The 19866-nt window shown below is 44.0% G+C and overlaps 2 protein-coding genes and 1 long non-coding RNA gene across 12 annotated transcripts; 2 read left to right on the top strand and 1 right to left on the bottom strand.

The window, feature by feature from the left end:
• The first annotated feature begins 2417 nt into the window (after positions 1–2417).
• On the top strand, positions 2418–11361 carry LOC123993086 (protein fosB-like). Of its 3 annotated transcripts, XM_046294863.1 has the most exons (6): positions 2418–3156; positions 3377–3555; positions 5047–5367; positions 5590–5697; positions 6078–6374; positions 6529–6594. In XM_046294863.1, the coding sequence occupies exons 1-6, from the start codon at positions 3093–3095 to the stop codon at positions 6592–6594; spliced, it is 1035 nt and encodes a 344-aa protein (XP_046150819.1). In that variant the 5' UTR covers positions 2418–3092. The 3 variants fall into 3 exon arrangements, with proteins under 3 accessions (XP_046150819.1, XP_046150818.1, XP_046150817.1); XM_046294862.1 differs by having other exon boundaries at positions 2419–3156; positions 6078–11361; XM_046294861.1 differs by having other exon boundaries at positions 2420–3156; positions 5047–5397; positions 6078–11360.
• On the bottom strand, positions 8192–19111 carry LOC123993089. 2 transcript variants are annotated; one of them, XR_006831360.1, is made up of 3 exons: positions 18707–19111; positions 18495–18588; positions 8192–10055 (listed from the first exon to the last, which is right to left on the bottom strand). It is a non-coding gene; the product is annotated as an uncharacterized LOC123993089 (long non-coding RNA). The 2 variants fall into 2 exon arrangements; XR_006831361.1 differs by lacking the exon at positions 8192–10055 and adding an exon at positions 14694–14824.
• Positions 11617–19238, top strand: LOC123993088 (uncharacterized protein C19orf47 homolog). Of its 7 annotated transcripts, XR_006831359.1 has the most exons (9): positions 12164–12862; positions 13042–13129; positions 15117–15231; positions 16042–16171; positions 16386–16511; positions 16705–16851; positions 17119–17192; positions 17295–17998; positions 18488–19238. XR_006831359.1 is itself a non-coding variant. In XM_046294865.1 (8 exons), exons 1-8 carry the CDS (start codon positions 11796–11798, stop codon positions 17817–17819), a joined length of 1224 nt encoding a protein of 407 aa, XP_046150821.1. In that variant the 5' UTR covers positions 11617–11795; the 3' UTR covers positions 17820–19238. The 7 variants fall into 7 exon arrangements, 6 of the variants coding, with proteins under 6 accessions (XP_046150821.1, XP_046150824.1, XP_046150826.1 ...); XM_046294865.1 differs by lacking the exon at positions 12164–12862 and adding an exon at positions 11617–11814 and having other exon boundaries at positions 17295–19238; XM_046294868.1 differs by lacking the exon at positions 12164–12862 and adding an exon at positions 11643–11814 and having other exon boundaries at positions 16090–16171; positions 17295–19238.
• The last annotated feature ends 628 nt before the right edge of the window (positions 19239–19866 follow it).

Raw genomic sequence — 19866 nt, 5'->3', positions numbered from 1 at the left:
CACTATTTTGAAGAAATCCATTCCCGACCAAACCAACTAGCCACGAGTAGCAACCAAGAGGAATCTCGTGAAAAGCAAGTTGGGGGACAATTTAGCTTGCTGTAGCTAGGCTAGCGAGAATGCTTGCTATGCTGCGTTGTTGTAGCTAGTATCTCCCGACGCTTCAAACGACTACAAGTTAGATGTATGCATGCAAAACCATTAACGTATTTGTAAACGGAGATGGCAGGGCTATAAAACAAACTTTAAAACACGCAAAATGAGCTGTTAAACGAGTGGATGCGAGGAAAAGCTACATTTCAGTCAGCCATGTTATTCCTGCCTCAACTACCGCTCTGCCCCTGCCCTGTCACTCAAGAACTGGTTACTGCGGAAACCGGTTGCCAGGCAACAAAAACAAAAAAAGACAACAGTTCTTACGTCTCTACGTCAGGCGTGTTGGAACTGTATCTCCACGGCAACGCAACGCTGTACAAACATGCAGCAGACGTGGTGAGAAAGGGATTGTGGTGAGAAAGGGATTGTAAGCACATGGTTGGTCTGTAAAACCGATGTAGTCTTGTTTTAGCCGTTATATAACATAGACAAGTCTCGTTGATTATATATGTATGCATACTATACACAGCTTGGCTTTTCTTGTTTATGTCTAGCTTGCCTCAGCTTGCAGTGCAGATGTGTTTATGACAAGGGAATTGCTGTTTGCAGATGCTTTTTATTTATTTAACTAGGCATGTCAGTAAAGAACAAATTCCTATTTACAATTACGGACTATGAACAGTGCGGCCTATGGCACTGCCTTGTTCAGGGGCAGAACGACAGATGTTAACCTTGTCAGCTCGGGGATTCGATCTAACCACTAGGCTATCTGCCGCCACAGTCCATGCCAACTATCCCTCAATTCAACGACCTTTTCCTTTCTTAAACAGCTTAATGGTAGTTGTGGTTGTTAGTCAGTGCAATAAGAATGTGAAATGTAAGGTATGATATTGATCTCAATAATAGCCCGCCAGTCCTATCTTCTTGATAACTTCCCTGATTATGAACCTCCTTCCTCTAATATAATACAAAATTTGCTGCTCTCCTGTGTAGGTAAGAACATGTACGCGGTATTGTTATGACCTCAGAGTTTACCATGGACCATCTGTACGGATTAATCATTGCGATTGAGCACCGACAGAGTACAGAACGTTCCTCATCGGTGACGTTGTAGTGCTAACTAATTGTTGTTATCCCCACTATTCCCAGTCATTTAACACACCGATGTATTCTACAACATGCCTGCCTCGGTGACATTTTACGACATTTTACCCCCCCCCCCCCCCCCCCCACACACACACACTCCCTCACACACCTCCCACCTGCCATATTCCCATTGGCGTCTTTACGTAGAGAGGAGCAGGCTACAGAAACGAAAATCAATCATGTTTATATACAGTTCGACAGAGGATGATGTTTGCAGTGACAGCAATGTATTTCCGTCACTACTGCCCACGATCCGTGTCGGAACGCTCTGCTTCAATCTGTTTACATATTTTCTGGTGTTAAAAAGTTTGGAGACTCTTGAATAAAGAATTACCCCTCGTTGGAATACCTAGGATAGGATAAAGTAATCCTTCTCACCCCCCCTTAAAAGATTTAGATGCACTATTGTAAAGTGGCTGTTCCACTGGATGTCATAAGGTGAATGCACCAATTTGTAAGTCGCTCTGGATAAGAGCGTCTGCTAAATGACTTAAATGTAAATGTAAATGTTGTTATTCTGGGAACTTGTGTGGGGGAAAAAATTGACAACATAATCATTGATCAGCGACGCCCTCTGCACATTTCACACACCACGCTCATGAATAACACATAGTCTATCTTGCCATCTTCTAGATGAGTGCATAGACTCACCGTCCATAAGATGAGTTGCCTGAAGATGCTCCACTCATACAAACACATGTCGGATGGAAGTCCAAAAACACTTGCTTATTGCTTCACATGCTTTGGCTCGACCTTCTCCATTTCAGTCTAAAAGAGCAGCTCATAAACTTCTATTGATGATATTTGATGCAACGATAAAGAACAATAAATGTATGCGTTCAAACTTGCCAGCGCGAAAAACCTGTCGAAATCCCAGCAGCAGATGATCCCGTTCTAGAACGAGGGATTCCACGGCCTCTTCAAGAAAGGGAACTCCCGAGGGCGTGTCCGTGAGAAAGTTTATCCGAGAGGATTTCCTCTCTTTGCCTGGTGGGTTTCCTTCCTCTTGTGAGCGATGTCAAACCAACACAATTGCGTAAGAAATGGACAATGGAATGTGTATATGTTTATAATGGCCAACCGGTCTAAATACGCCTACTTGAAATGTGCCAGCACGTTCATTGATGTACCTTTAGAAGTAATTTCAGTAATATCCCATTTCATTGTCACTAGGCTATAGCCTACAGTATATACTAGGCTATATATCTGCTAACCCTGCTAGCCCTCAAAGTTGTACCTGATCTGGAGCTTAACTCTACAATATTTAGGCTTTTTTACTGAGTAGAAAATAATTATTAGTCTACATGAGCAGACACCAAAATACTAAGAACAAGTGCATTTGGATGATCATTTCATCTGCTTTTACAATAAATCATTTGGCTACGTGCACACTAAAACATGTTGTTTCATTAAATTTACTATCCGAAAATGTTTACTGGTTAGAAATATTTCGTGGCTGTGTTAGTAACATTTTCTATTCTCGTCTGCTGTACCGTTTCTGTGGGAGAGGGAATCCCTAGCTAAACGTCATTACCAAGGATACCAAACAAAAACATAACCCCATAAATGGGCACGTACGTCAGCGGAACTCCGAGGCGGGACTTCGTGTCCTTTACAATGCTTCGCTCGTACTCCATGGATTCATTCATAAGACAAGACTCGCTTCTGTGGGCCGAGACTCTATATCGCTGATCAGTTTATCCATAGTGGACTTTTACATGGATCTATAATTGCACATTGGAAAAACGGACAAAGGACATATTTTAGCGGACTCTGAATTGGATCAATGAGTTTTTAAAATCCGGAACGTAAGGACTGTTTCCATTGCAGCGAACTGGATTTTATTCTTCATGCAACTTTTTTGGAAAGAGACCAAGAGCATCTTACCGGAGCAGAATAAGGAACACATTAACGGTAAAATACTTTCTTAACTTGAATGTTAGATAATGCAGCAACACGGTTCTTATTACGTTATTTTCGATATACATGTAGGCTACACGTAAAGCAAGGTTTCCAGTTATGCATGTTTACTGTTGACCCTATCTTAGATACATGAGATTGCATTTCAATGACAGCAAACTGACAGCTGTCTCACCTCTCTCCCCCTGCCCATGTGTGTGCGCTCGAACTGCAGGTGACGTCACACTCATTCCGGGAACTATAGGTTTTTCACTCCGCTCCTCCGGGGTAATGTTCCAAGGATTCCCCGGTGACTTTGATACCATCTCCCGTGGAAGTTCGTCCCCGTCTATTGAGTCTCAGTACCTTTCCTCCGTGGACTCCTTCGGGAGCCCGCCGGCCAGTGCCTCACAGGTAGGTCCAATAAGTCCAATGTCTTTACTTTGAGCAATGATTCGAGAAAGGGAGCTTATGTGTCCTTTCCGCAAGTTTATCATTATAATATTGAGGCAACATTTCATTTGACAGATGTTTATATAATAATGCATGAAGTCTGATGTATGTTTTTTATGATGATGGTGCCGTGGGCTGTAATTCCAGGAATATGGGTTGAGTTTCGAATGATTTCATATGATGCTTTACAGTTCAGTAGCATTTGCAAATGCTGGTGCAGTTATACCTTGTCGCATTAGAGTTCAACCATGCAGAGTTTGGATTTATTAACCTGGGTATCATCATTATTATAAGCTTGTTATTACATAGGTTATATGATAGGGAAAGGCAAGAACATTTCCCATTCACGTCGCATCAACAATGCTAAAGATATGCTGCTAATGTCCTGGAAAATTACAGGGACTTTAACATGATTGAAATAAAGGCTGCCGGCCGGCATGATCTCGGACTCAGGCTTTGCCAATGCTACTAGCAACGTGTACTGTCTTTGGAGGTTGGTTTACAGCGCCCCGCGCAACGGATGACATCGTTTTGGCACTCTCCTACGTATGCACAAAAATACTCCGCCTTTGCTCGCTTCTCTCCACGCTCCCAGTTCAGGGCTTGCTGTGACGTAAATGCGTTCTATTTTGGAGTGTTACGTTGCGTTGCTAAGGGAACGCCGGGGAGGAGGAAGGAGGAGGGGGGGCTTTTTTTGAGCGAGTTGATTGGTTTAGGCGGTCTCCTCAAAGCTGCATGCCCCCTTGCCTTACACGCTTTGATATGAATATTAATGTATTCCGAGTTTACTACAGCATCACTGCTCGTCTCAGTTCTAATTAAAGCAGAGAGCCAAGGATAGATTTGGGCACCTAAATCTATTATTGCAGTGATCTATTTATAACGTTGTTCTGCAGGGATTTTGGGAGACTCCAACTCTCACTGGCATTCAATCATTCCATAAGAGTGACATTTCCTGATAAGCTTTATTACTTATTGTAAGCTTGTAATGAGCCATGATGTTATTATAAGGGTTATACATGTGTTACATTTTAACACATTTAAATGGATTGTTGTTATTAAGTTAGGATCATAATGAGATCATAATAAGACATTATAAGGGGGACATACAATGCATTTATAACAGTATCATAATGCATTATACCAGTCAGCTTCTTATCCACATGGTAAATGTTTGCATTGGTGGAATTTTATTCAACGTTTGTTTATAGATGACTTGCAATTAGAATGGGTGCGTCAAACTGTGCCCTAAAGGGTGTGTCTTATGGACATCAAGGCTATGCGATCTTCTGCTGTGATATCTACCCTCTTATGTTCAAGGAAATCAACATCTAAGTTGTTCACAAAGCAATGTTTAAAGAGCAAGACACTTTGTTGTCATTGCATTGTATAGCAGCATCACATTTCTCTGTCTGTGTTCAGGCCTAACCCCTCCATCTCTGTGTGTTCCAGGATTGTGTGTCTGCTGGAGGCGGGGACGGGGTAGGCAGTGGAGGAGTGGATATGCCAGGCTCCTTTGTGCCCACAGTCACAGCCATCACTAGCAGCCAGGACCTGCAGTGGATGGTGCAGCCAACTCTCATCTCGTCCCAGGCCTCTGGCCAAAGTGGGACCCAGTCTGTGTCCCTGGTAGACCCTTATGATCTGCCAGGGCCCAGTTATTCCTCTGGCTCAGGTTTTACTCCCGCAGGCTCTGATACCCCGGGGCAAGGCTCAGCCCCGGGCCCCATCCGCCAGTCTAGGACTCGTAGTCGCCGTGTACGAGACGAGTCTGTGAGTGACGATGGAGATGTTGGTGTGTTTGTAAGTGTGTGTGTATGCCCTGTGTGTCATTCTTTATATGTAGAATGGGTAGACAGCAAGAGTTAACACATTCACCACATTTTTTTTAACGATACTGTATCTGATGAGATATCTGTTATTCTAAGCTAGCGAGATAGAGGCAAAGACCAAGTTTGGGTTTTGTTTTAATCTCTCCTTATTCTTTTCCTCCAGTTGACTTCAGAGGAGCAGGAGAAGAGGCGTGTTCGACGCGAGAGGAACAAGCTGGCAGCCGCCAAATGCCGAAACCGCCGGCGCGAACTCACTGACCGACTGCAAGGGGTGAGCTTGGCTGGGGTTCTTACTGTCAAAATGACTTATGGTAATAATTATATACAGTGTGTTACGCTACATTACTAGGCTTATGGTAATGACTGTTTATGTGAGTAATAGGAACACAATGTTATTTAAGTGGCTGGTTATTAACAGAAGTTGAAGTGAGCAAAGATGATTATAGTGCTTGTGAAGGTCTATTGTGCCTACAGTTGTTATAGTCTAATTTACCAGTCCTAGCATAGGCTATGCTATCTATTCCAAGGAGGAAACATGTAGGCCTATCTATATCTAGAAAGATAGCCATGCATCCATCTACATAGACATAGAGGGTTAGACTATACAGCGTTTTGAATCCTATCTCTCGCCTGTCCTCCTTCCCTCCACAGGAGACCGACATCCTGGAGGAGGAGAAGTCTGAGCTGGAGGCTGAGATCTCTGAGCTGCAGAAGGAGAAGGAGCGCCTGGAGTTTGTCCTGGTGGCTCACGAGCCCAGCTGCAAGATCCCCTACCAGGAGCAGCAGGCCTCAGGCTCCACACAGCTCCAGCATCAGCCCCTACTGCCCCAACAGGCCCCCGTCTCCATCGTGGGCTTGACTGTGGAGGACACTTTCTACCTGCCTCCCGCCTACACCTCGCAGCCTTCTACTTCGCAGCATCAGCAGCAGCCGGGGATGATGCAGGAGGTAGCGTTTTCTAGTTCTTTCTATGGCTCAAGCGAGCCTGCGCCGGGTGGGCCGTGCCTGGTGGCCGACGGTGGGGGTGGTGGTCACCATGATGGCGCGGCCGCTGGCAGCTACAACCCTTCATACACATCTTCATTTGTGTTCAGCTACCCAGAGGGAGCCTGCGGGGTCAGCGCTAACCAGAGAAACAGCAGCAGCGAGCAGTCCTCTGGTTCCCTGAACTCGCCCTCGCTGCTCGCGCTCTGACTGACCGACAGAGACACACACCACGCGCGCGCGCCCCTACGCCAATCACTTATATACGGCAAAAAACAGTTGCTCATGGTAGACGAGGTCAACAACATGGATGAACATACATTATATAATGAGCCAATCAAAAATCGCACACATTCAGACCGAGTAAACATGACATCAAGCAAAGTTTGACCACATAGCATTTAGTGCACACCATTGTCCTCATGAGGAAACTAAATATAACTCATCAAGTATTTAAAGTGAATTCAAATTGAGTCCAAAACTCTGGGCTCTGAGTTGTCAGTCGATCTGTGAAAACATTCTCCTACATCATACCCAGGTTAATTCACAATGAATCTTTCAACGTCTTGTGACGTGCACGTACAGTGCACACAGTAAATAGAAAACATGCTCACCTGCGATCCAACAGGCACACTTGTCCTCCCCGTTGTTCCCTCTGTCGGTCATTCCTCTCTCACTGCTCCTGCTCTCATCTTCTTCACCCCTCCTCTTCATGCTGAATGTATTTGTGCAAGCGGAAATAGGGAAGAAGGACTTAGGTTTGGGTCTTCTTTTGTGAGGCCAGACTGCTGAGCTCTTGCTCTCCCCTCCTGCCTTCCTCATCCTCTCGGTTCCTCTTGCTTCTTCGTCGTTAGTTGTGACTTGGAAAGGGGAGGGCGTCACAGCCTCCAGCTATTTGGCTCTCTCTCCTTTTTATCCCGCCGTCTACTCTTCGTCCATCTCTCCATCTTTGTTTCTCTCCTCTCTGTCTCTCTCTCTCTGAAGTCTTCGAACCCTGAGAGCACGCAGAGCCCTTCCAGACCCTGGGACCTTGACTGAGCGCCGGCCCACCTCACACGTCCCCCTTGCCCCCCCCCCACATGGACACGGACGCACCCCCCACTGAGGAGCCCTGGAGTGTTTCGCTCAAAGTAGAGCTTTAAAAAAAACAAAGCAACAAAACAAAACAAAAAAACCACATTGAAAAGACACAAAATAGGATGGACACAAATGCAAAAGGGTTGTCACTCTTTTCATTCTTCTCCTGAGCCATTGTTGGATGTTGAAACGATGGAGATGAAATGTTGCGCTGGTGAGATGAGGACGGCAGGAGAGTGAGAGAAGAGGCTTTAGCCGAGGTAGAGGTCTAGAGGGAGAGCTGAAACTTTGGCAGAGACAAAGGATGAGCCCCCTGTACTTTTAAACCTAAATTGAATTTTAACCCCCCCCCCCCCCCCCAAAAAAATCCAGCTCTTGCCAACTGTGTGGATGGGTTACCTCTTACTGGCATAGTACCGCTGCCATACTGCAAAGTCTCTTCACCCTGGGCCCACACAAATACTCATACCGTCGCTTTCAAGCATCTGAATTGTCCTTCATTCGTTACTGATACTATTGTGTACAATGTTCTTCCCCCCTCCTTTATCACCAAGTATTCTCTGTTGTCGTTTTTAAGTCTTACCTTTGACAGAGAAAATGTCATGATTGAAAAGAAGAAAAAAAACATTGAGAAAGGCATGTCCTTTTGGTAAAGAGCTTTTTGTCAGACATGAGTTTATTGGTATCAGATGTGAACCATTATATTTTTATTTTATTTTTAAAGATACTTTTAAAAGGAATATTCAACCAACCTCTGAACATTGGGATGAGCGGCCTCGCTTCCTCTCCTAGTGGGAGGTGCATTTATTGTGAGTGTATCCCACTCTGAGCCACTTGGCCCGCTTCTATCTTTCTTTTGATTGAGGTTGACACGATGTTAGAGCACAATACAGAGGCCGGACACACAGAGGAGACGAGAGGAGGGGGTGTTTGTGAGTATGTGTTCTTCATTCGCCTGTGAATTTGTTCTTTTTCATTTTCAAGTGACATTTGTTATGTTTTATGTATAAAAAAAAAAGTTTGGTTTTGTCCTCCGCTCTTACCTGTGTTGCCGATGCCGGATGTTTTTGTTCTTTCAGGGGTGGTTTCCCCCTTAATGTTACTATTATTATTGCATTGTGTTGTTATTAGATTTTTTCAATATTATGTTTGGCAACTTCAGAGGCATGTGCACTATCATAAAATGTTATATGTGTCAAAAGTATACTTAAAAGCATACGCATATACATACAGAAGATATGTATATTGAAGTGTATGTACAATGATTGTAAAGTATGAATGTTTGAAAATATAAAAATGGGATATTTTTGTCAATGAAGAAACAGAGGTGGTTGTTGAGGCTGGTTTTAAAATTGATATTTTTCTAAAAGAACAAACAATTATAATAAATGACCGTACTTAACCATTCCCTCAATATGACGCACATGATCACTGCCTGTGCTCATACGTTTTATATATAAAGCACATTATTCATGATAACTATATCTAACACGTGATACTGCATGTACTGCGGCTCGTCAGTATGATGAGATTATTGAGGTGGTACTATTGCCTTTTGGCTTTTACATTTGCCTGTCAGTCCCAATGCCTACACCACCAAAGCTTAATGTCACCACTTAGTCCCCTTTGGATCCAAAATGAGGAAACTAATATGAATTGAATGTCAAAATACATATTAAAGTATTCATGATGCAAATCATTTTTTAATTGAATGTTTTTTGTTGAGAAGTCTGTTAAGAGTCTAGTGTGCATTCTTGTTCAATAAAGTAGTTATCATGCGATTCAAATCGACAGACATTTTTGGAGAGCTTTTACGAGAGTTGCTCTCTTTAAAATATTCACCTCATAGTAGTTATTGTTGAAATATCAATGGAGGTGTGATAGAGGGAAAAAAATATGTTTGGCTTATCATTAGAAGGGCTAAAGTCTTAGTTGTTGAATTCAAAAGAGGGCCCCTCCAAAATAACTGACGTGCCAGGCTTCAACTGGTAAGACAAGGGACAGGCCTCGTATGCCCTTTTTGAATGACGAACGTCATAGCCTTTTCATTTCCTTCCATGAACCTACCATGGCATTGTTGATGATGTGTGAAAGGGGTTTTATGCTGATAGATGGCACGTGTACGGAACGGTTTTGTGCCGCTACCTGTAGTACATCGGATGAACTTATAAACTGTACCGCGAGCTTTCATTCACATAGCCCTGTACATCCTGTTCTGGCAGGTTCACTTACAACAAGTCTTATCAGTGATGAGGTCCATGGGTCCTATTCCATCAACAGCGCTCACAGTCTCCAGAGTTGGACAAAAACAACAATGCCGTGGTTCTTTCACTGAACGAGAGCATGTTTTGAATATTCATGCCGACGATATTCTTCTTATTTCACACCCTAAACAGGTGTCGCATTGATTTCTTGAATCCCAACCGTGCATTCTCTCAGAGAACGTTCTCTTCTACCCTTCTCTCATCTCCGGAAATGGCATTTTCTGCAGTGTCCAGGCTGGTGGCCAATACTGCCTTCACACCACCTCCCTCGTGTGATTTGTTTATTCACACCGTCACTGGAGGCCTACAGACAGAGGCAGAGAGAGACCGAAAGGTAAAGACAAGAGACAGAGAGAGAGGCGGATTGAGGGAGAGAACTGAGAGGATTAAGTCATTTTGGACGTTCCTTTCCTAACAATCCAAGTAGAGATGGGCCATGGACACATGTAGAAACGATGACATAAACTCAGTAACTTTGTCGCATCAGTGAACCTGCCTTCATACAAATACCTGATATAAGACTGACTGGAACAGACAAGAGGTCTTTGACCATTTTTGTGAACAACAAACAATTTGTTTTCCCCATGGGTTGCAAACGTACGATGTTATGTACTGAAATGGAGACTGAGATGCAGTCATATCGTCGGAGGTAGACATGTAGCAAGTCATCTGAAGAACTTCATTTACGCAGTGCCAGAAGTGTTCTGGCACTCTCTTTCTGCTACGCTATGTGTCCAGTGTGACCATGTATTGCTGTGATTTTCAGCCCCTGTTATAAACTGTACCGCGAGCTTTCATTCACATAGCCCTGTATCTATGTTTGGGCCAAGAGGTCTTGACCTAATTGAGTGGAGGTTGAGGGGTGGACCTTGATTATAAATATATGAATCTTAAAGAAATATTTCAAAACACTCCATTTCTTAGCATTTTCCTTTGATGCCTTATTTCTGTTATTTCCTTCAATAGAACCTTCGTCTTTTCCTCGAATGCCTTCTCTAGAAAAAGAAAAAAAATCAGACTGTATATGTTTGTCTTTTTCTGTGAAGCAACGGTTGCATTGTTGTGATCAGCAGTGACCAATGAAAATGGACTCAGAAATTTATACTCGACATTGAGACTATTTGTAACAGCTGAGGCCCTAAACTAAATGGGTTTTATTGGAGGATATTGAGAGGGTGCTGCATCAGTGGTACAAACACTTTTACTCAACTGATCGATCTAATGATGGTACTTTGATAACTACACACTTGTCCTTGTCCAATGCATAAAATAAGTATAATAATTGATGAAATGTAATACTCAATAGCCTTCTCTTGCTTCTGTTTCTGAATGAATCAATTTACCCTCTGATTATATTATACAGTACTGTCGATCTTTTTCAAATGGACCAGATGTTATGACAGTCAATCGGTCATATTTCTTTCTCTCTCCCTTTCTCTCTCTATGTCCACCCCATTCTAACTCCTTTCCTCCATTCTCTCTTATTTTACTTGAGGGGGGGGGACTTTACTCATTGTTGTTGTTGATAGACTGTGAAAGCTGAGTGAACGATCCCCTCCGTAACTGATTATATTACGGTCCAAATCTTCATTGTCGAAAATGGCATTCAATAAACAGCAACATATTGTTAAGGTTATTTGTTGTGTGTGTGTGTGTGTGTCCGTGTCCCAGTGGAGGCTGGTGGGAGGAGCTATAGGAGGATGGGCTAATTGTAGAGGCTGGAATGGTATAGATGGAACAGAGTCAAACGTGGTTTCCACATGTTTGACCTGTTTGTTACGGTTCCATTTATTCCATTCCAGCCCTTAAAATGAGCCCGTCCTAAAGTTCCTCCAACCAGACTCCACCGGTGTGTCCCCATTCCTCATTTCTATCAGAAAATGTAACGTCAGTGAAATGTCTCCAAAAAATGAACGACAATTTATGGCAGTAGATTGAAGGCATACACTGCACTCTGGTGGTGAAAATATGCCACTTCAGAAACGCAACGGAAATTACGTCACGAACGAAGCTGTCTCCTGGATGCAGCTGTTCTTCTGTAAACATGGCGTCCGTAACAACAGGTGAGTGATATAAAAGGGCCCAGATAAGACTCCTCAAATATTTAATTGTTATCAATTATTCTTAGAATAGTGATGAAGGATATTTATTTTTCGGAATGGAAGAAACTACACTGTCTGTGTCTAGCGAGCATAGTGTGTAAGGTCTCAAGTGCCGACTAGAATGTAGTAGCTAACGTTAGCCGTTTAGCTAGCTAGATAACGTTAGCTATTCAAAATTGCTCGTGCATCATTCTTGTTTGTGGTTAAAACATTTTTTTTTGCCACAAACAAAAGTGGGACTGATGAGTAGTTTATCATTGACACCACAGAGTTGACTGATAAGGTACGAAGTTGAAGTCAATCTAGCTCACATTTTCATTCACATGAACGTTAGCTACTGTCAAAATGGCTAGCTAGCAAGTCAACAAGTAGCTAGTTAGCTAGTCCACAACTACACATGTGTCGTTCTAACATTAGCGTGATGAAGGAGAGGTAGATCACTAGTCTAACAACTAACGTTACCGAAAGGTCGCCTAGTTTCATTATCATACGTTTCGTGCAGGCCATCGTGAAATGAATCCTAGACAGAACGGTGGGTTAATTAGTTTAGTTAGCAAGTTATGTTATGTTATATGTTCGCGACGAGTAGCCCACTCACTGCAACCAAGGCCCTTTAGCTCATGTTGGGACTGACTTTAGCTGCCTATTTTCTCCCTCTAGTTAGCTAACCAGAGACCACTCGGTTTAATTAAAAAACTATGTTGTTTTGCCTGATACTGTTAAATGAAGTCCTTTACACCCCACTGATCCGCTTTGACGGCAACATTATCGTTCTGGTGGAAACACTGGCAACATCAAATGTGTCTATGAACCCCAGTGAAATTTCGCTGTCACCACAAGGCGATCCATCATGGATTTGATAAATGACACCTAGCTGGCTGGTCGAGCATGTGCTGTCTGACTTCAGCACGCTGTCCTGTCACCATGGTTTCCACTTGGAATGTTCCATTGGAGCTCACTACTATATGGATATAGCCAAATCAGATGGCTTTGAATTTGAACTTTGAAGGTCAGTAAGTTATGGCTTTTAGTATTGCCAGTGAAAAATAGGTTTGTCAAAATAGGTTTTAAGATCATCACTTTTGTACAAGTAGAGCTATATTAAACACTAAAGCAATTCAAGTCAAGGTGTTTGTTTTTAATCAGCTACTTGAGCGGGTTTTAACGCTCCTCCCTCTGTCTTTTCAGCCACCTCGGAGTGGATCCAGTTCTTCAAAGATGCTGGGATACCTGCTGGTCTGGCTGTCAACTATGCCGTGTCTTTTGTGGACAACAGGTAATTAAGGATGTCTTCACTCGTGATAGAATTAACTGGTATATGACTCCTTGCCGTTCCTCAAGTTATAACTCGTTAGTTGCTTAATGGACCCTGGCAATCTGTGTGAAATGTTAACTAGCTAAAGAACTATCTGAACTAATGTTTTCCCTCTACAATATGTGGTTAATTTTCAGAATGAGAGAATTAGGTGAAAATGAGGCAATGTTTTAAACAAGTAGATTCTGGGATCAAGTGTAGCTGGAGCTGGGCCTGGCTTATGCCAATAGCTGTGAAAAACACCACACACTTTCCCTCTTTCAATACAGTGGATAAAAAGGGGTATGCCAGGTGTACTCTAGCTGAAATTATGCCAACTCACCATGTCGCTGAATCAGTGGGAGCCCTGAGCTTGTTTCCCGGCAACAATACGGTCCCATCTAGGGGTGATGGGAGACAGTGACACCCTTGTTCCTTATGTCCAGTCGACTCCGTAATTTGTTTTTTTTTTGTTGCCGTCATTGCGGAAAACCCCGCTTCACAGAGATAGGATGTTGGAAATGGAATCAACGTTTTCAATGCTTTTGTCGATGTCAGGATATTCAGCTTTGATTGTAAATCCAGAAGGTCGGCAGAGATGAAGTTCTCTCAAACATACTTTTAAGGCCACCGTCATTTGCAACCTCAAGGAGTTGATCTTCTTCCTGCACAGACATAGACGATTCACCTGGTACATTCACAAATGGGTCACGGATCCATTCCTTCGCACTTCGTGGGTCTTTTGGTGGTTGGGAAGTAACGCTCGAACTCCATTGACAGTGAAGCTAGGGGATCGCGCACCAGCTGGGAGAAAGACGGCCCAGTCTGTCTCCCAAAATCCCCGCTCATTTTTGGAACATGTCAAATATGCCCCTGTCCACTCGCCTTCCCCACAGTTCCAGTTTGGCTTTGAATGCAGCCACATTATCTGCCAACTTAAAGACAGTTGTCATTCTCCCCCGGAAGTGACAGGTTGAGTTCGTTGAGCAGGTTAAATATGTCGCACGGGTAAGCGAGTTTTGCGGCCCATTCCTCGTCATTGAAATGTGCTGCCAGTGGTGACTTTATTTCCTGAAAGAATTCTCTGCAGCGGCTCTCGTAACTCAAACACTGGCAGGCGATCTCCCCCTGGATAGCCTATATCCACATACTACGCACAGGGGACTGCGAGTCACCTGTCGCAATAAAGCCATATTTTAGGTAGGACATCATATTTTCTATTGAATGAATCTTCTTTTTTTTTTTGCTGTCTCGGGCTCTGCTGTCTCTGCTTTATCGACATCGTCATTGGGCCTTTTATCTTCTTTAGCCCTTCCCGAAGATCTCGACGTTTGCTTGTTTTTATTCACGGCAACTAACGTAGTTGGTGAGCAACACAGCTCAGGCAGACGGCGAAGTGCGCTCGCGTTACTCAAGTTCAGAATCGGTAAACTGTTGTGGGCGTGACAGATATTAGAGTGGTGAGAAAAGGACCAACAGACTGCGCCAAGTTCAATGTAATTACTGCACAAATAGCCTCTAATTGTATATAATTATTATTTTATTTGACAGATTTAAAAAAATATACATATTAATTATAATGAATTATCCTTTCCGTGCGTGGGGCCGGTGGTTGGGAACCGCTGATGTAGATCATATTCTTTGTGGTTTGCTTTTGTTCAAACCTGCATTTCCCCACTAGGAGAGTTTTAAAAAAAAAGTTTAATTTAATTAATTTTTTTGCATGTTTCAGTGCAAAAAGAAAGTGTCACCTTTTTGGGCACTCACCAGTTTGCATCCCTGGAAAAAGTATGTACTGGATAAGAGCGTCTGCTAAATGACTAAAATGTAAATGTGAACAATTTGGTATCGAAGTCGTGAATCATTTCCATTCATTTCAAATCAATTCTCGTCCATTCTTCTATTAGTAGGAATTAAATATCTATTTTCTCTCGCAATCCCACCTCCTTCTCTCTCACCCTCTCTGCAGGGTCCAGAAGAACATGCTGATGGACCTCAGTAAGGAGATCATGATGGACCTGGGCATCACTGTCATCGGTGACATTATTGCCATCCTCAAACACGCCAAACAGGTCTACCGACAGGTAAGGAGACGGCTTGTGTAGATCATGTTCAACCAGTCTATCGTGATCGACAGGATGGTAGACCACCGGTCTAGAGAAATGATGGCCGGAAAGATAAAATCACTGACCTGTTGCATCATTAATTTCACCCTCAAAACCAATTCTTCCTTTGGCTGCCTCTCCTTCCAGTTCTCTACTGCCAATGACTGGAAGGAACTACAAAAATCTCTGAAACTGGAAACACTTATCTCCCTAACTAGCTTTAAGCACCAGCTGTCAGAGCAGCTCACAGATTACTGCACCTGTACATAGCCCATCTATAATTTAGCCCAAACAACTACCTCTTCCCCTACTGTATTTATATATTTATTTTGCTCCTTTGCACGCCTTTATTTCTATTTCTACTTCGCACATTTGTCTCCTGCAAATCTGCCATTACAGTGTTTTACTTGCTATATTGTATTTACTTCGCCACCACGGGCTTTTTTTTTTGCCTTTACCTCCCTTATCTCACCTCATTTGCTCACATCGTATATAGACTTATTTTTCTACTATTATTGACTGTATGTTTGTTTTACTCCATGTGTAACTCTGTATTGTTGTATGTGTCGAACTGCTTTGCTTTATCTTGGCCAGGTCGCAATTGTAAATGAGAACTTGTTCTCAACTTGCCTACCTGGTTAAATAAAGGTGAAATAAATAAATACAATTTAAAGAGCTTTTCGGGCACATGTTGGGAGCACTTCCTCCAATGCAGCACTACAAGTCATGCGATAGAGATATGGTGCTTTGCCAGAAGACTTGCTGTTTTTAATGCTGTTCTGACAGCAGTTACTCCAATACTGCCTCTCTCCCACCACCTCCCCTTCCCGTCTCCAGGACATGTGCAAAATGGCCACACAGGCCATAACCTCAGGACAGTCCAGCGTTCAGACCGAACTACGAAGAACTGCCAACACCCGTGAGTATTTTGGTTCAACACAATGAACCGTTATGAATTTCATACCAGTGATTTGCCTTTTATGTATCGCCTTTCTCAACGTGCTTAACAGTGTAGGACGATAAGTCGCCCCTTCCACCGCCAATGAGTAGCGTCACCCAAGAGGGTAATGCACGGGAGCCATTCTGTGCCAGAATCCTCACCATATGTTTCTAATCCTCCTGTTTCTCTGCAGCCGCCACACGTATGATTGCCAACGCCTTGAGCCGCGACTCACCGCCAAACACACCAGCCCATCACCCTGACAACCGGGCAATCTCTGTGACAGTGTCCAACAAACAGGCCAAAGGTGGCAAAGCAGGTAGCTACCCCTCTTTTCCACTCTCTGTGTGGACTGGCCTTCTCACTCTATCTGCCGTAGCTGGAGGCAAAATCTCCTTAGCATAGATGTCACACTTGACTCTCTCTGTCTCCATCCCACAATATCTCATTCTTTTTCTTCTCTACCTCTTTCCTCCACCTCTCTCTCGCCATCCTATCTCTCTTTTTCCCAGTGCTGAGCCGGCCTGCTGACGAGGGGAACGGTCTGCCGGTGAAGCGTCGGCGCGTGACTGCAGAGATGGAAGGCAAGTACATCATCAACATGCCCAAAGGCACCACGGCACGCACCGCCCGAATCCTGGCCCAGCAGGCCAAGAAAGGTAGGGCCTCACCTTCTGGCCACGGTGAACCAAGGAAACTAATCATTCAACGCCCTTTAATGCTCATCCCACTAACATTATGGTCTGACGCATCTAAAGGAAATGGGTCTTGGAATGTCTTTATCTCTTACCATGATAAAGATGACCCCTATCCCTCACTAGAACCCCCCCACCCACACAAACACACACACACCATCCCACTCTTTCAATTTCTGTGTTTGACAGTATATTTATCTTTTTAACTCTGTTTCTCTTACCTATAAAAAGGGAGCAAGCGGATGTCTGTGTTTGAGCGACTGGGAGCCGAGTCCAAGGCAGATACCACCACGGGCAGCAGCAAGGTGAGCCCTCACTTTTGACACATTACATGTGTGTCTGTGTGACTGACGTTGATTGTTAGTCAGGGCATGGCCTCTCTGCTCTCATGGCCCGTCTCTCTCCAGGCCACGGGTGTGTTCAGTCGTCTGGGCCGAGCAGACGGAGCGGAGGAGGAGCAGGGAACGGCAGGAAGGGTTGATGTAGACGGAGTGGAAGAGGAGGAGGATGATAGTGACGGAGAGGGTTCGGTCCTACAGTACGCTGGCGTCCTCAAGCGACTCCCACCCTCCCAGAAGAAAGAGCCTGTGGCCCCCAAGCTGGCCCCCACCACCCTCCGCCGCCTGGGAGGGAAATTCAAACTCCCCCCCACTGATTCTCCCTCCTCCTCGTCCTCTTCCTCCCCCGATGGCCTCCCCCCTGCCAAGCTCAGCGTGCTTCAGAGACTGGGCAAGCCCCCTGCTTCCCCACCACCTGCCGACACCCAGGACAGCCGGGTGACCAGCACCAGAAATAAGGCCCGGCCAGGCCTGGCCCTAGCTAGCCCCAAAGTCAGCAGCAGCACCAGGGCTGGAGGAGGAGAGAGTTTTGGGGCTCAGATGGACGTAGGGTCAGTCAATGTCTTTAAGAGACTAGGCAGCAGGAGGACCTAACACATATCAGGTCATGTCTAGACTTAAACCGTACCTTTTCATTATTTGGTATTATTCCCCTGACGTGTTGGAGTCATGAAAAGCATTGTGTTATAATATCCAACCTTAGATGTTTGAGACGACCACTGCAATCGGCCTGGGTGAATGAACATTTTGGATGTTTCATCAGGTTTTGAAAGGTAAGTTTAGTTTCTATAGGCATAAATTTGACCCATCTGAGCTAACTACATTTTTAGGTTAGACACATTTCCTCCACGCTGCTGTTCCTCTGCCAAACAAGGAGATTAAACCTTCTGTACCCATCTCCAGCTTTTAGTTGTATTGTTTTATACTATTGTTGTGGCATGGAACCAACACTGGCCTCTTGACCTCATATGCCTCCAGTTGGGGATGCCATCCGTTACGTCACCCCCCCCCCCCGGAAGGCTAGTTATTGTGACATGTTGATAACATCACATAAAGAGCTAACCAGGGTACCAACAGAGACCTGTTTGTGCTAACGTTCCACTCCTTGTCATGGTATGTTTGTTATGTGAGGGGTGGAATGTTAGCACAAAACAGGTCTGTATTGTAGGCTTTTACGGAGAGCTGCTTCTAGTGAAGCTGGCTAAGTGACACAATGGATTGTTGGAATGCACGATGTAATGTTATTCCCCATATCACGTAAGCACTCACCTCACTTGGGCCGTGATGACCTGGTACAGGAGAAGTACAGTCCACTGCGAAGACTTTAATGCTGTAACTCTGGCCCTGGACTGGACAGCAGCAACTGGCAAACAGCACATCAATGAACCTCTCAACCCACAAGCAAGAGCATCTCATCACCTCATTTTATATGAACTGTATCTGTAGAAATGCGTAAATGCATATTGCTTGATGATGCCTACCTTTTTTGAAGGCTCCACCGCCACATTGATCCTCTGGTTTGTGTACAGCCATCTGCTTGAAAGCCAAGAGATTCTGAGTTGTCTGTTCACGGAAGAGGAAGTTACCCACCCTTGACCTGGAAGTAGATTTTACTGTGAGTCCGGGGCTTATTCAGTACGTAGAAATGTAAACGTATAGAGCTCACATGATGCTTTAGTTGACTAACAAGAGAAGCATGTTAGTTCTGCACCATACCCTTTCTATCTAAATGTGCTTTCCTCTATAAGCCCCTGGTTTGTCATAATTCAGCATGGTATAGGAACTGATATGTAATGTCCCCTTGATATCGATGCAATACTTAGCAGGTGTTCACCCAACTCAATTCTTTTATTTATTTTTTATTAAACTTCACACTGGAACTTTGCTACACTGTATATATATATTTTGAAAATCATGACAAAAAAAAAACACCCAAGGTTTTATTGTTTTTAAGATGTAATGGAACAAGGCACCCTGCCTGTGAAAGTGATCTTGAAGATAAACAAGAAAATGTCGGAAAAAGTCTTGCCTGATTTATTTTCATTCTGTCTTTGAGCTAGCTACTCCAGCCGTCCCGCCCCCCAGGATTTCAGTCCTACAGCGTGCTCTTGAACTTTGGACCTTTCTCTTTTAATGAGATACCCTATCATTGAAAATGCAGGTGTGAGACCAGAGTCAATATTTGGCTTCTCGGTGGAAGAAAAGCTGATCATTTATCGAGGAGTTCAATAATATGTCTGGGAGTGTTGTGTGTTTGTCTGGGAGTGTTGTGTGTTTGTCTGAAGGAGTGGTGTGTGTTTGTCTGGGAGAGTTGTGTGTTTGTCTGAAGGAGTGGTGTGTGTTTGTCTGAAGGAGTGGTGTGTGTTTGTCTGGGAGTGTTGTGTTTGTCTGAAGGAGTGGTGTGTGTTTGTCTGAAGGAGTAGTGTGTTTGTCTGAAGGAGTGTAGTGTGTTTGTCTGGGAGAGTTGTGTGTTTGTCTGAAGGGGTGGTGTGTGTTTGTCTGAAGGAGTGGTGTGTGTTTGTCTGGGAGAGTTGTGTGTTTGTCTGAAGGAGTGGTGTGTGTTTGGGAGTGTTGTGTGTTTATCTGAAGGAGTGGTGTGTGTTTGTCTGAGAGTGTTGTGTGTTTGTCTGAAGGGGTGGTG

This window comes from Oncorhynchus gorbuscha, linkage group LG13 (genome assembly GCF_021184085.1).
Source record: "Oncorhynchus gorbuscha isolate QuinsamMale2020 ecotype Even-year linkage group LG13, OgorEven_v1.0, whole genome shotgun sequence".
Taxonomy (NCBI): domain Eukaryota; kingdom Metazoa; phylum Chordata; class Actinopteri; order Salmoniformes; family Salmonidae; genus Oncorhynchus; species Oncorhynchus gorbuscha.
The sequence above is the reverse complement of the archived record's forward strand: the minus strand, read 5'-3'. Positions and strand labels throughout refer to the sequence as shown.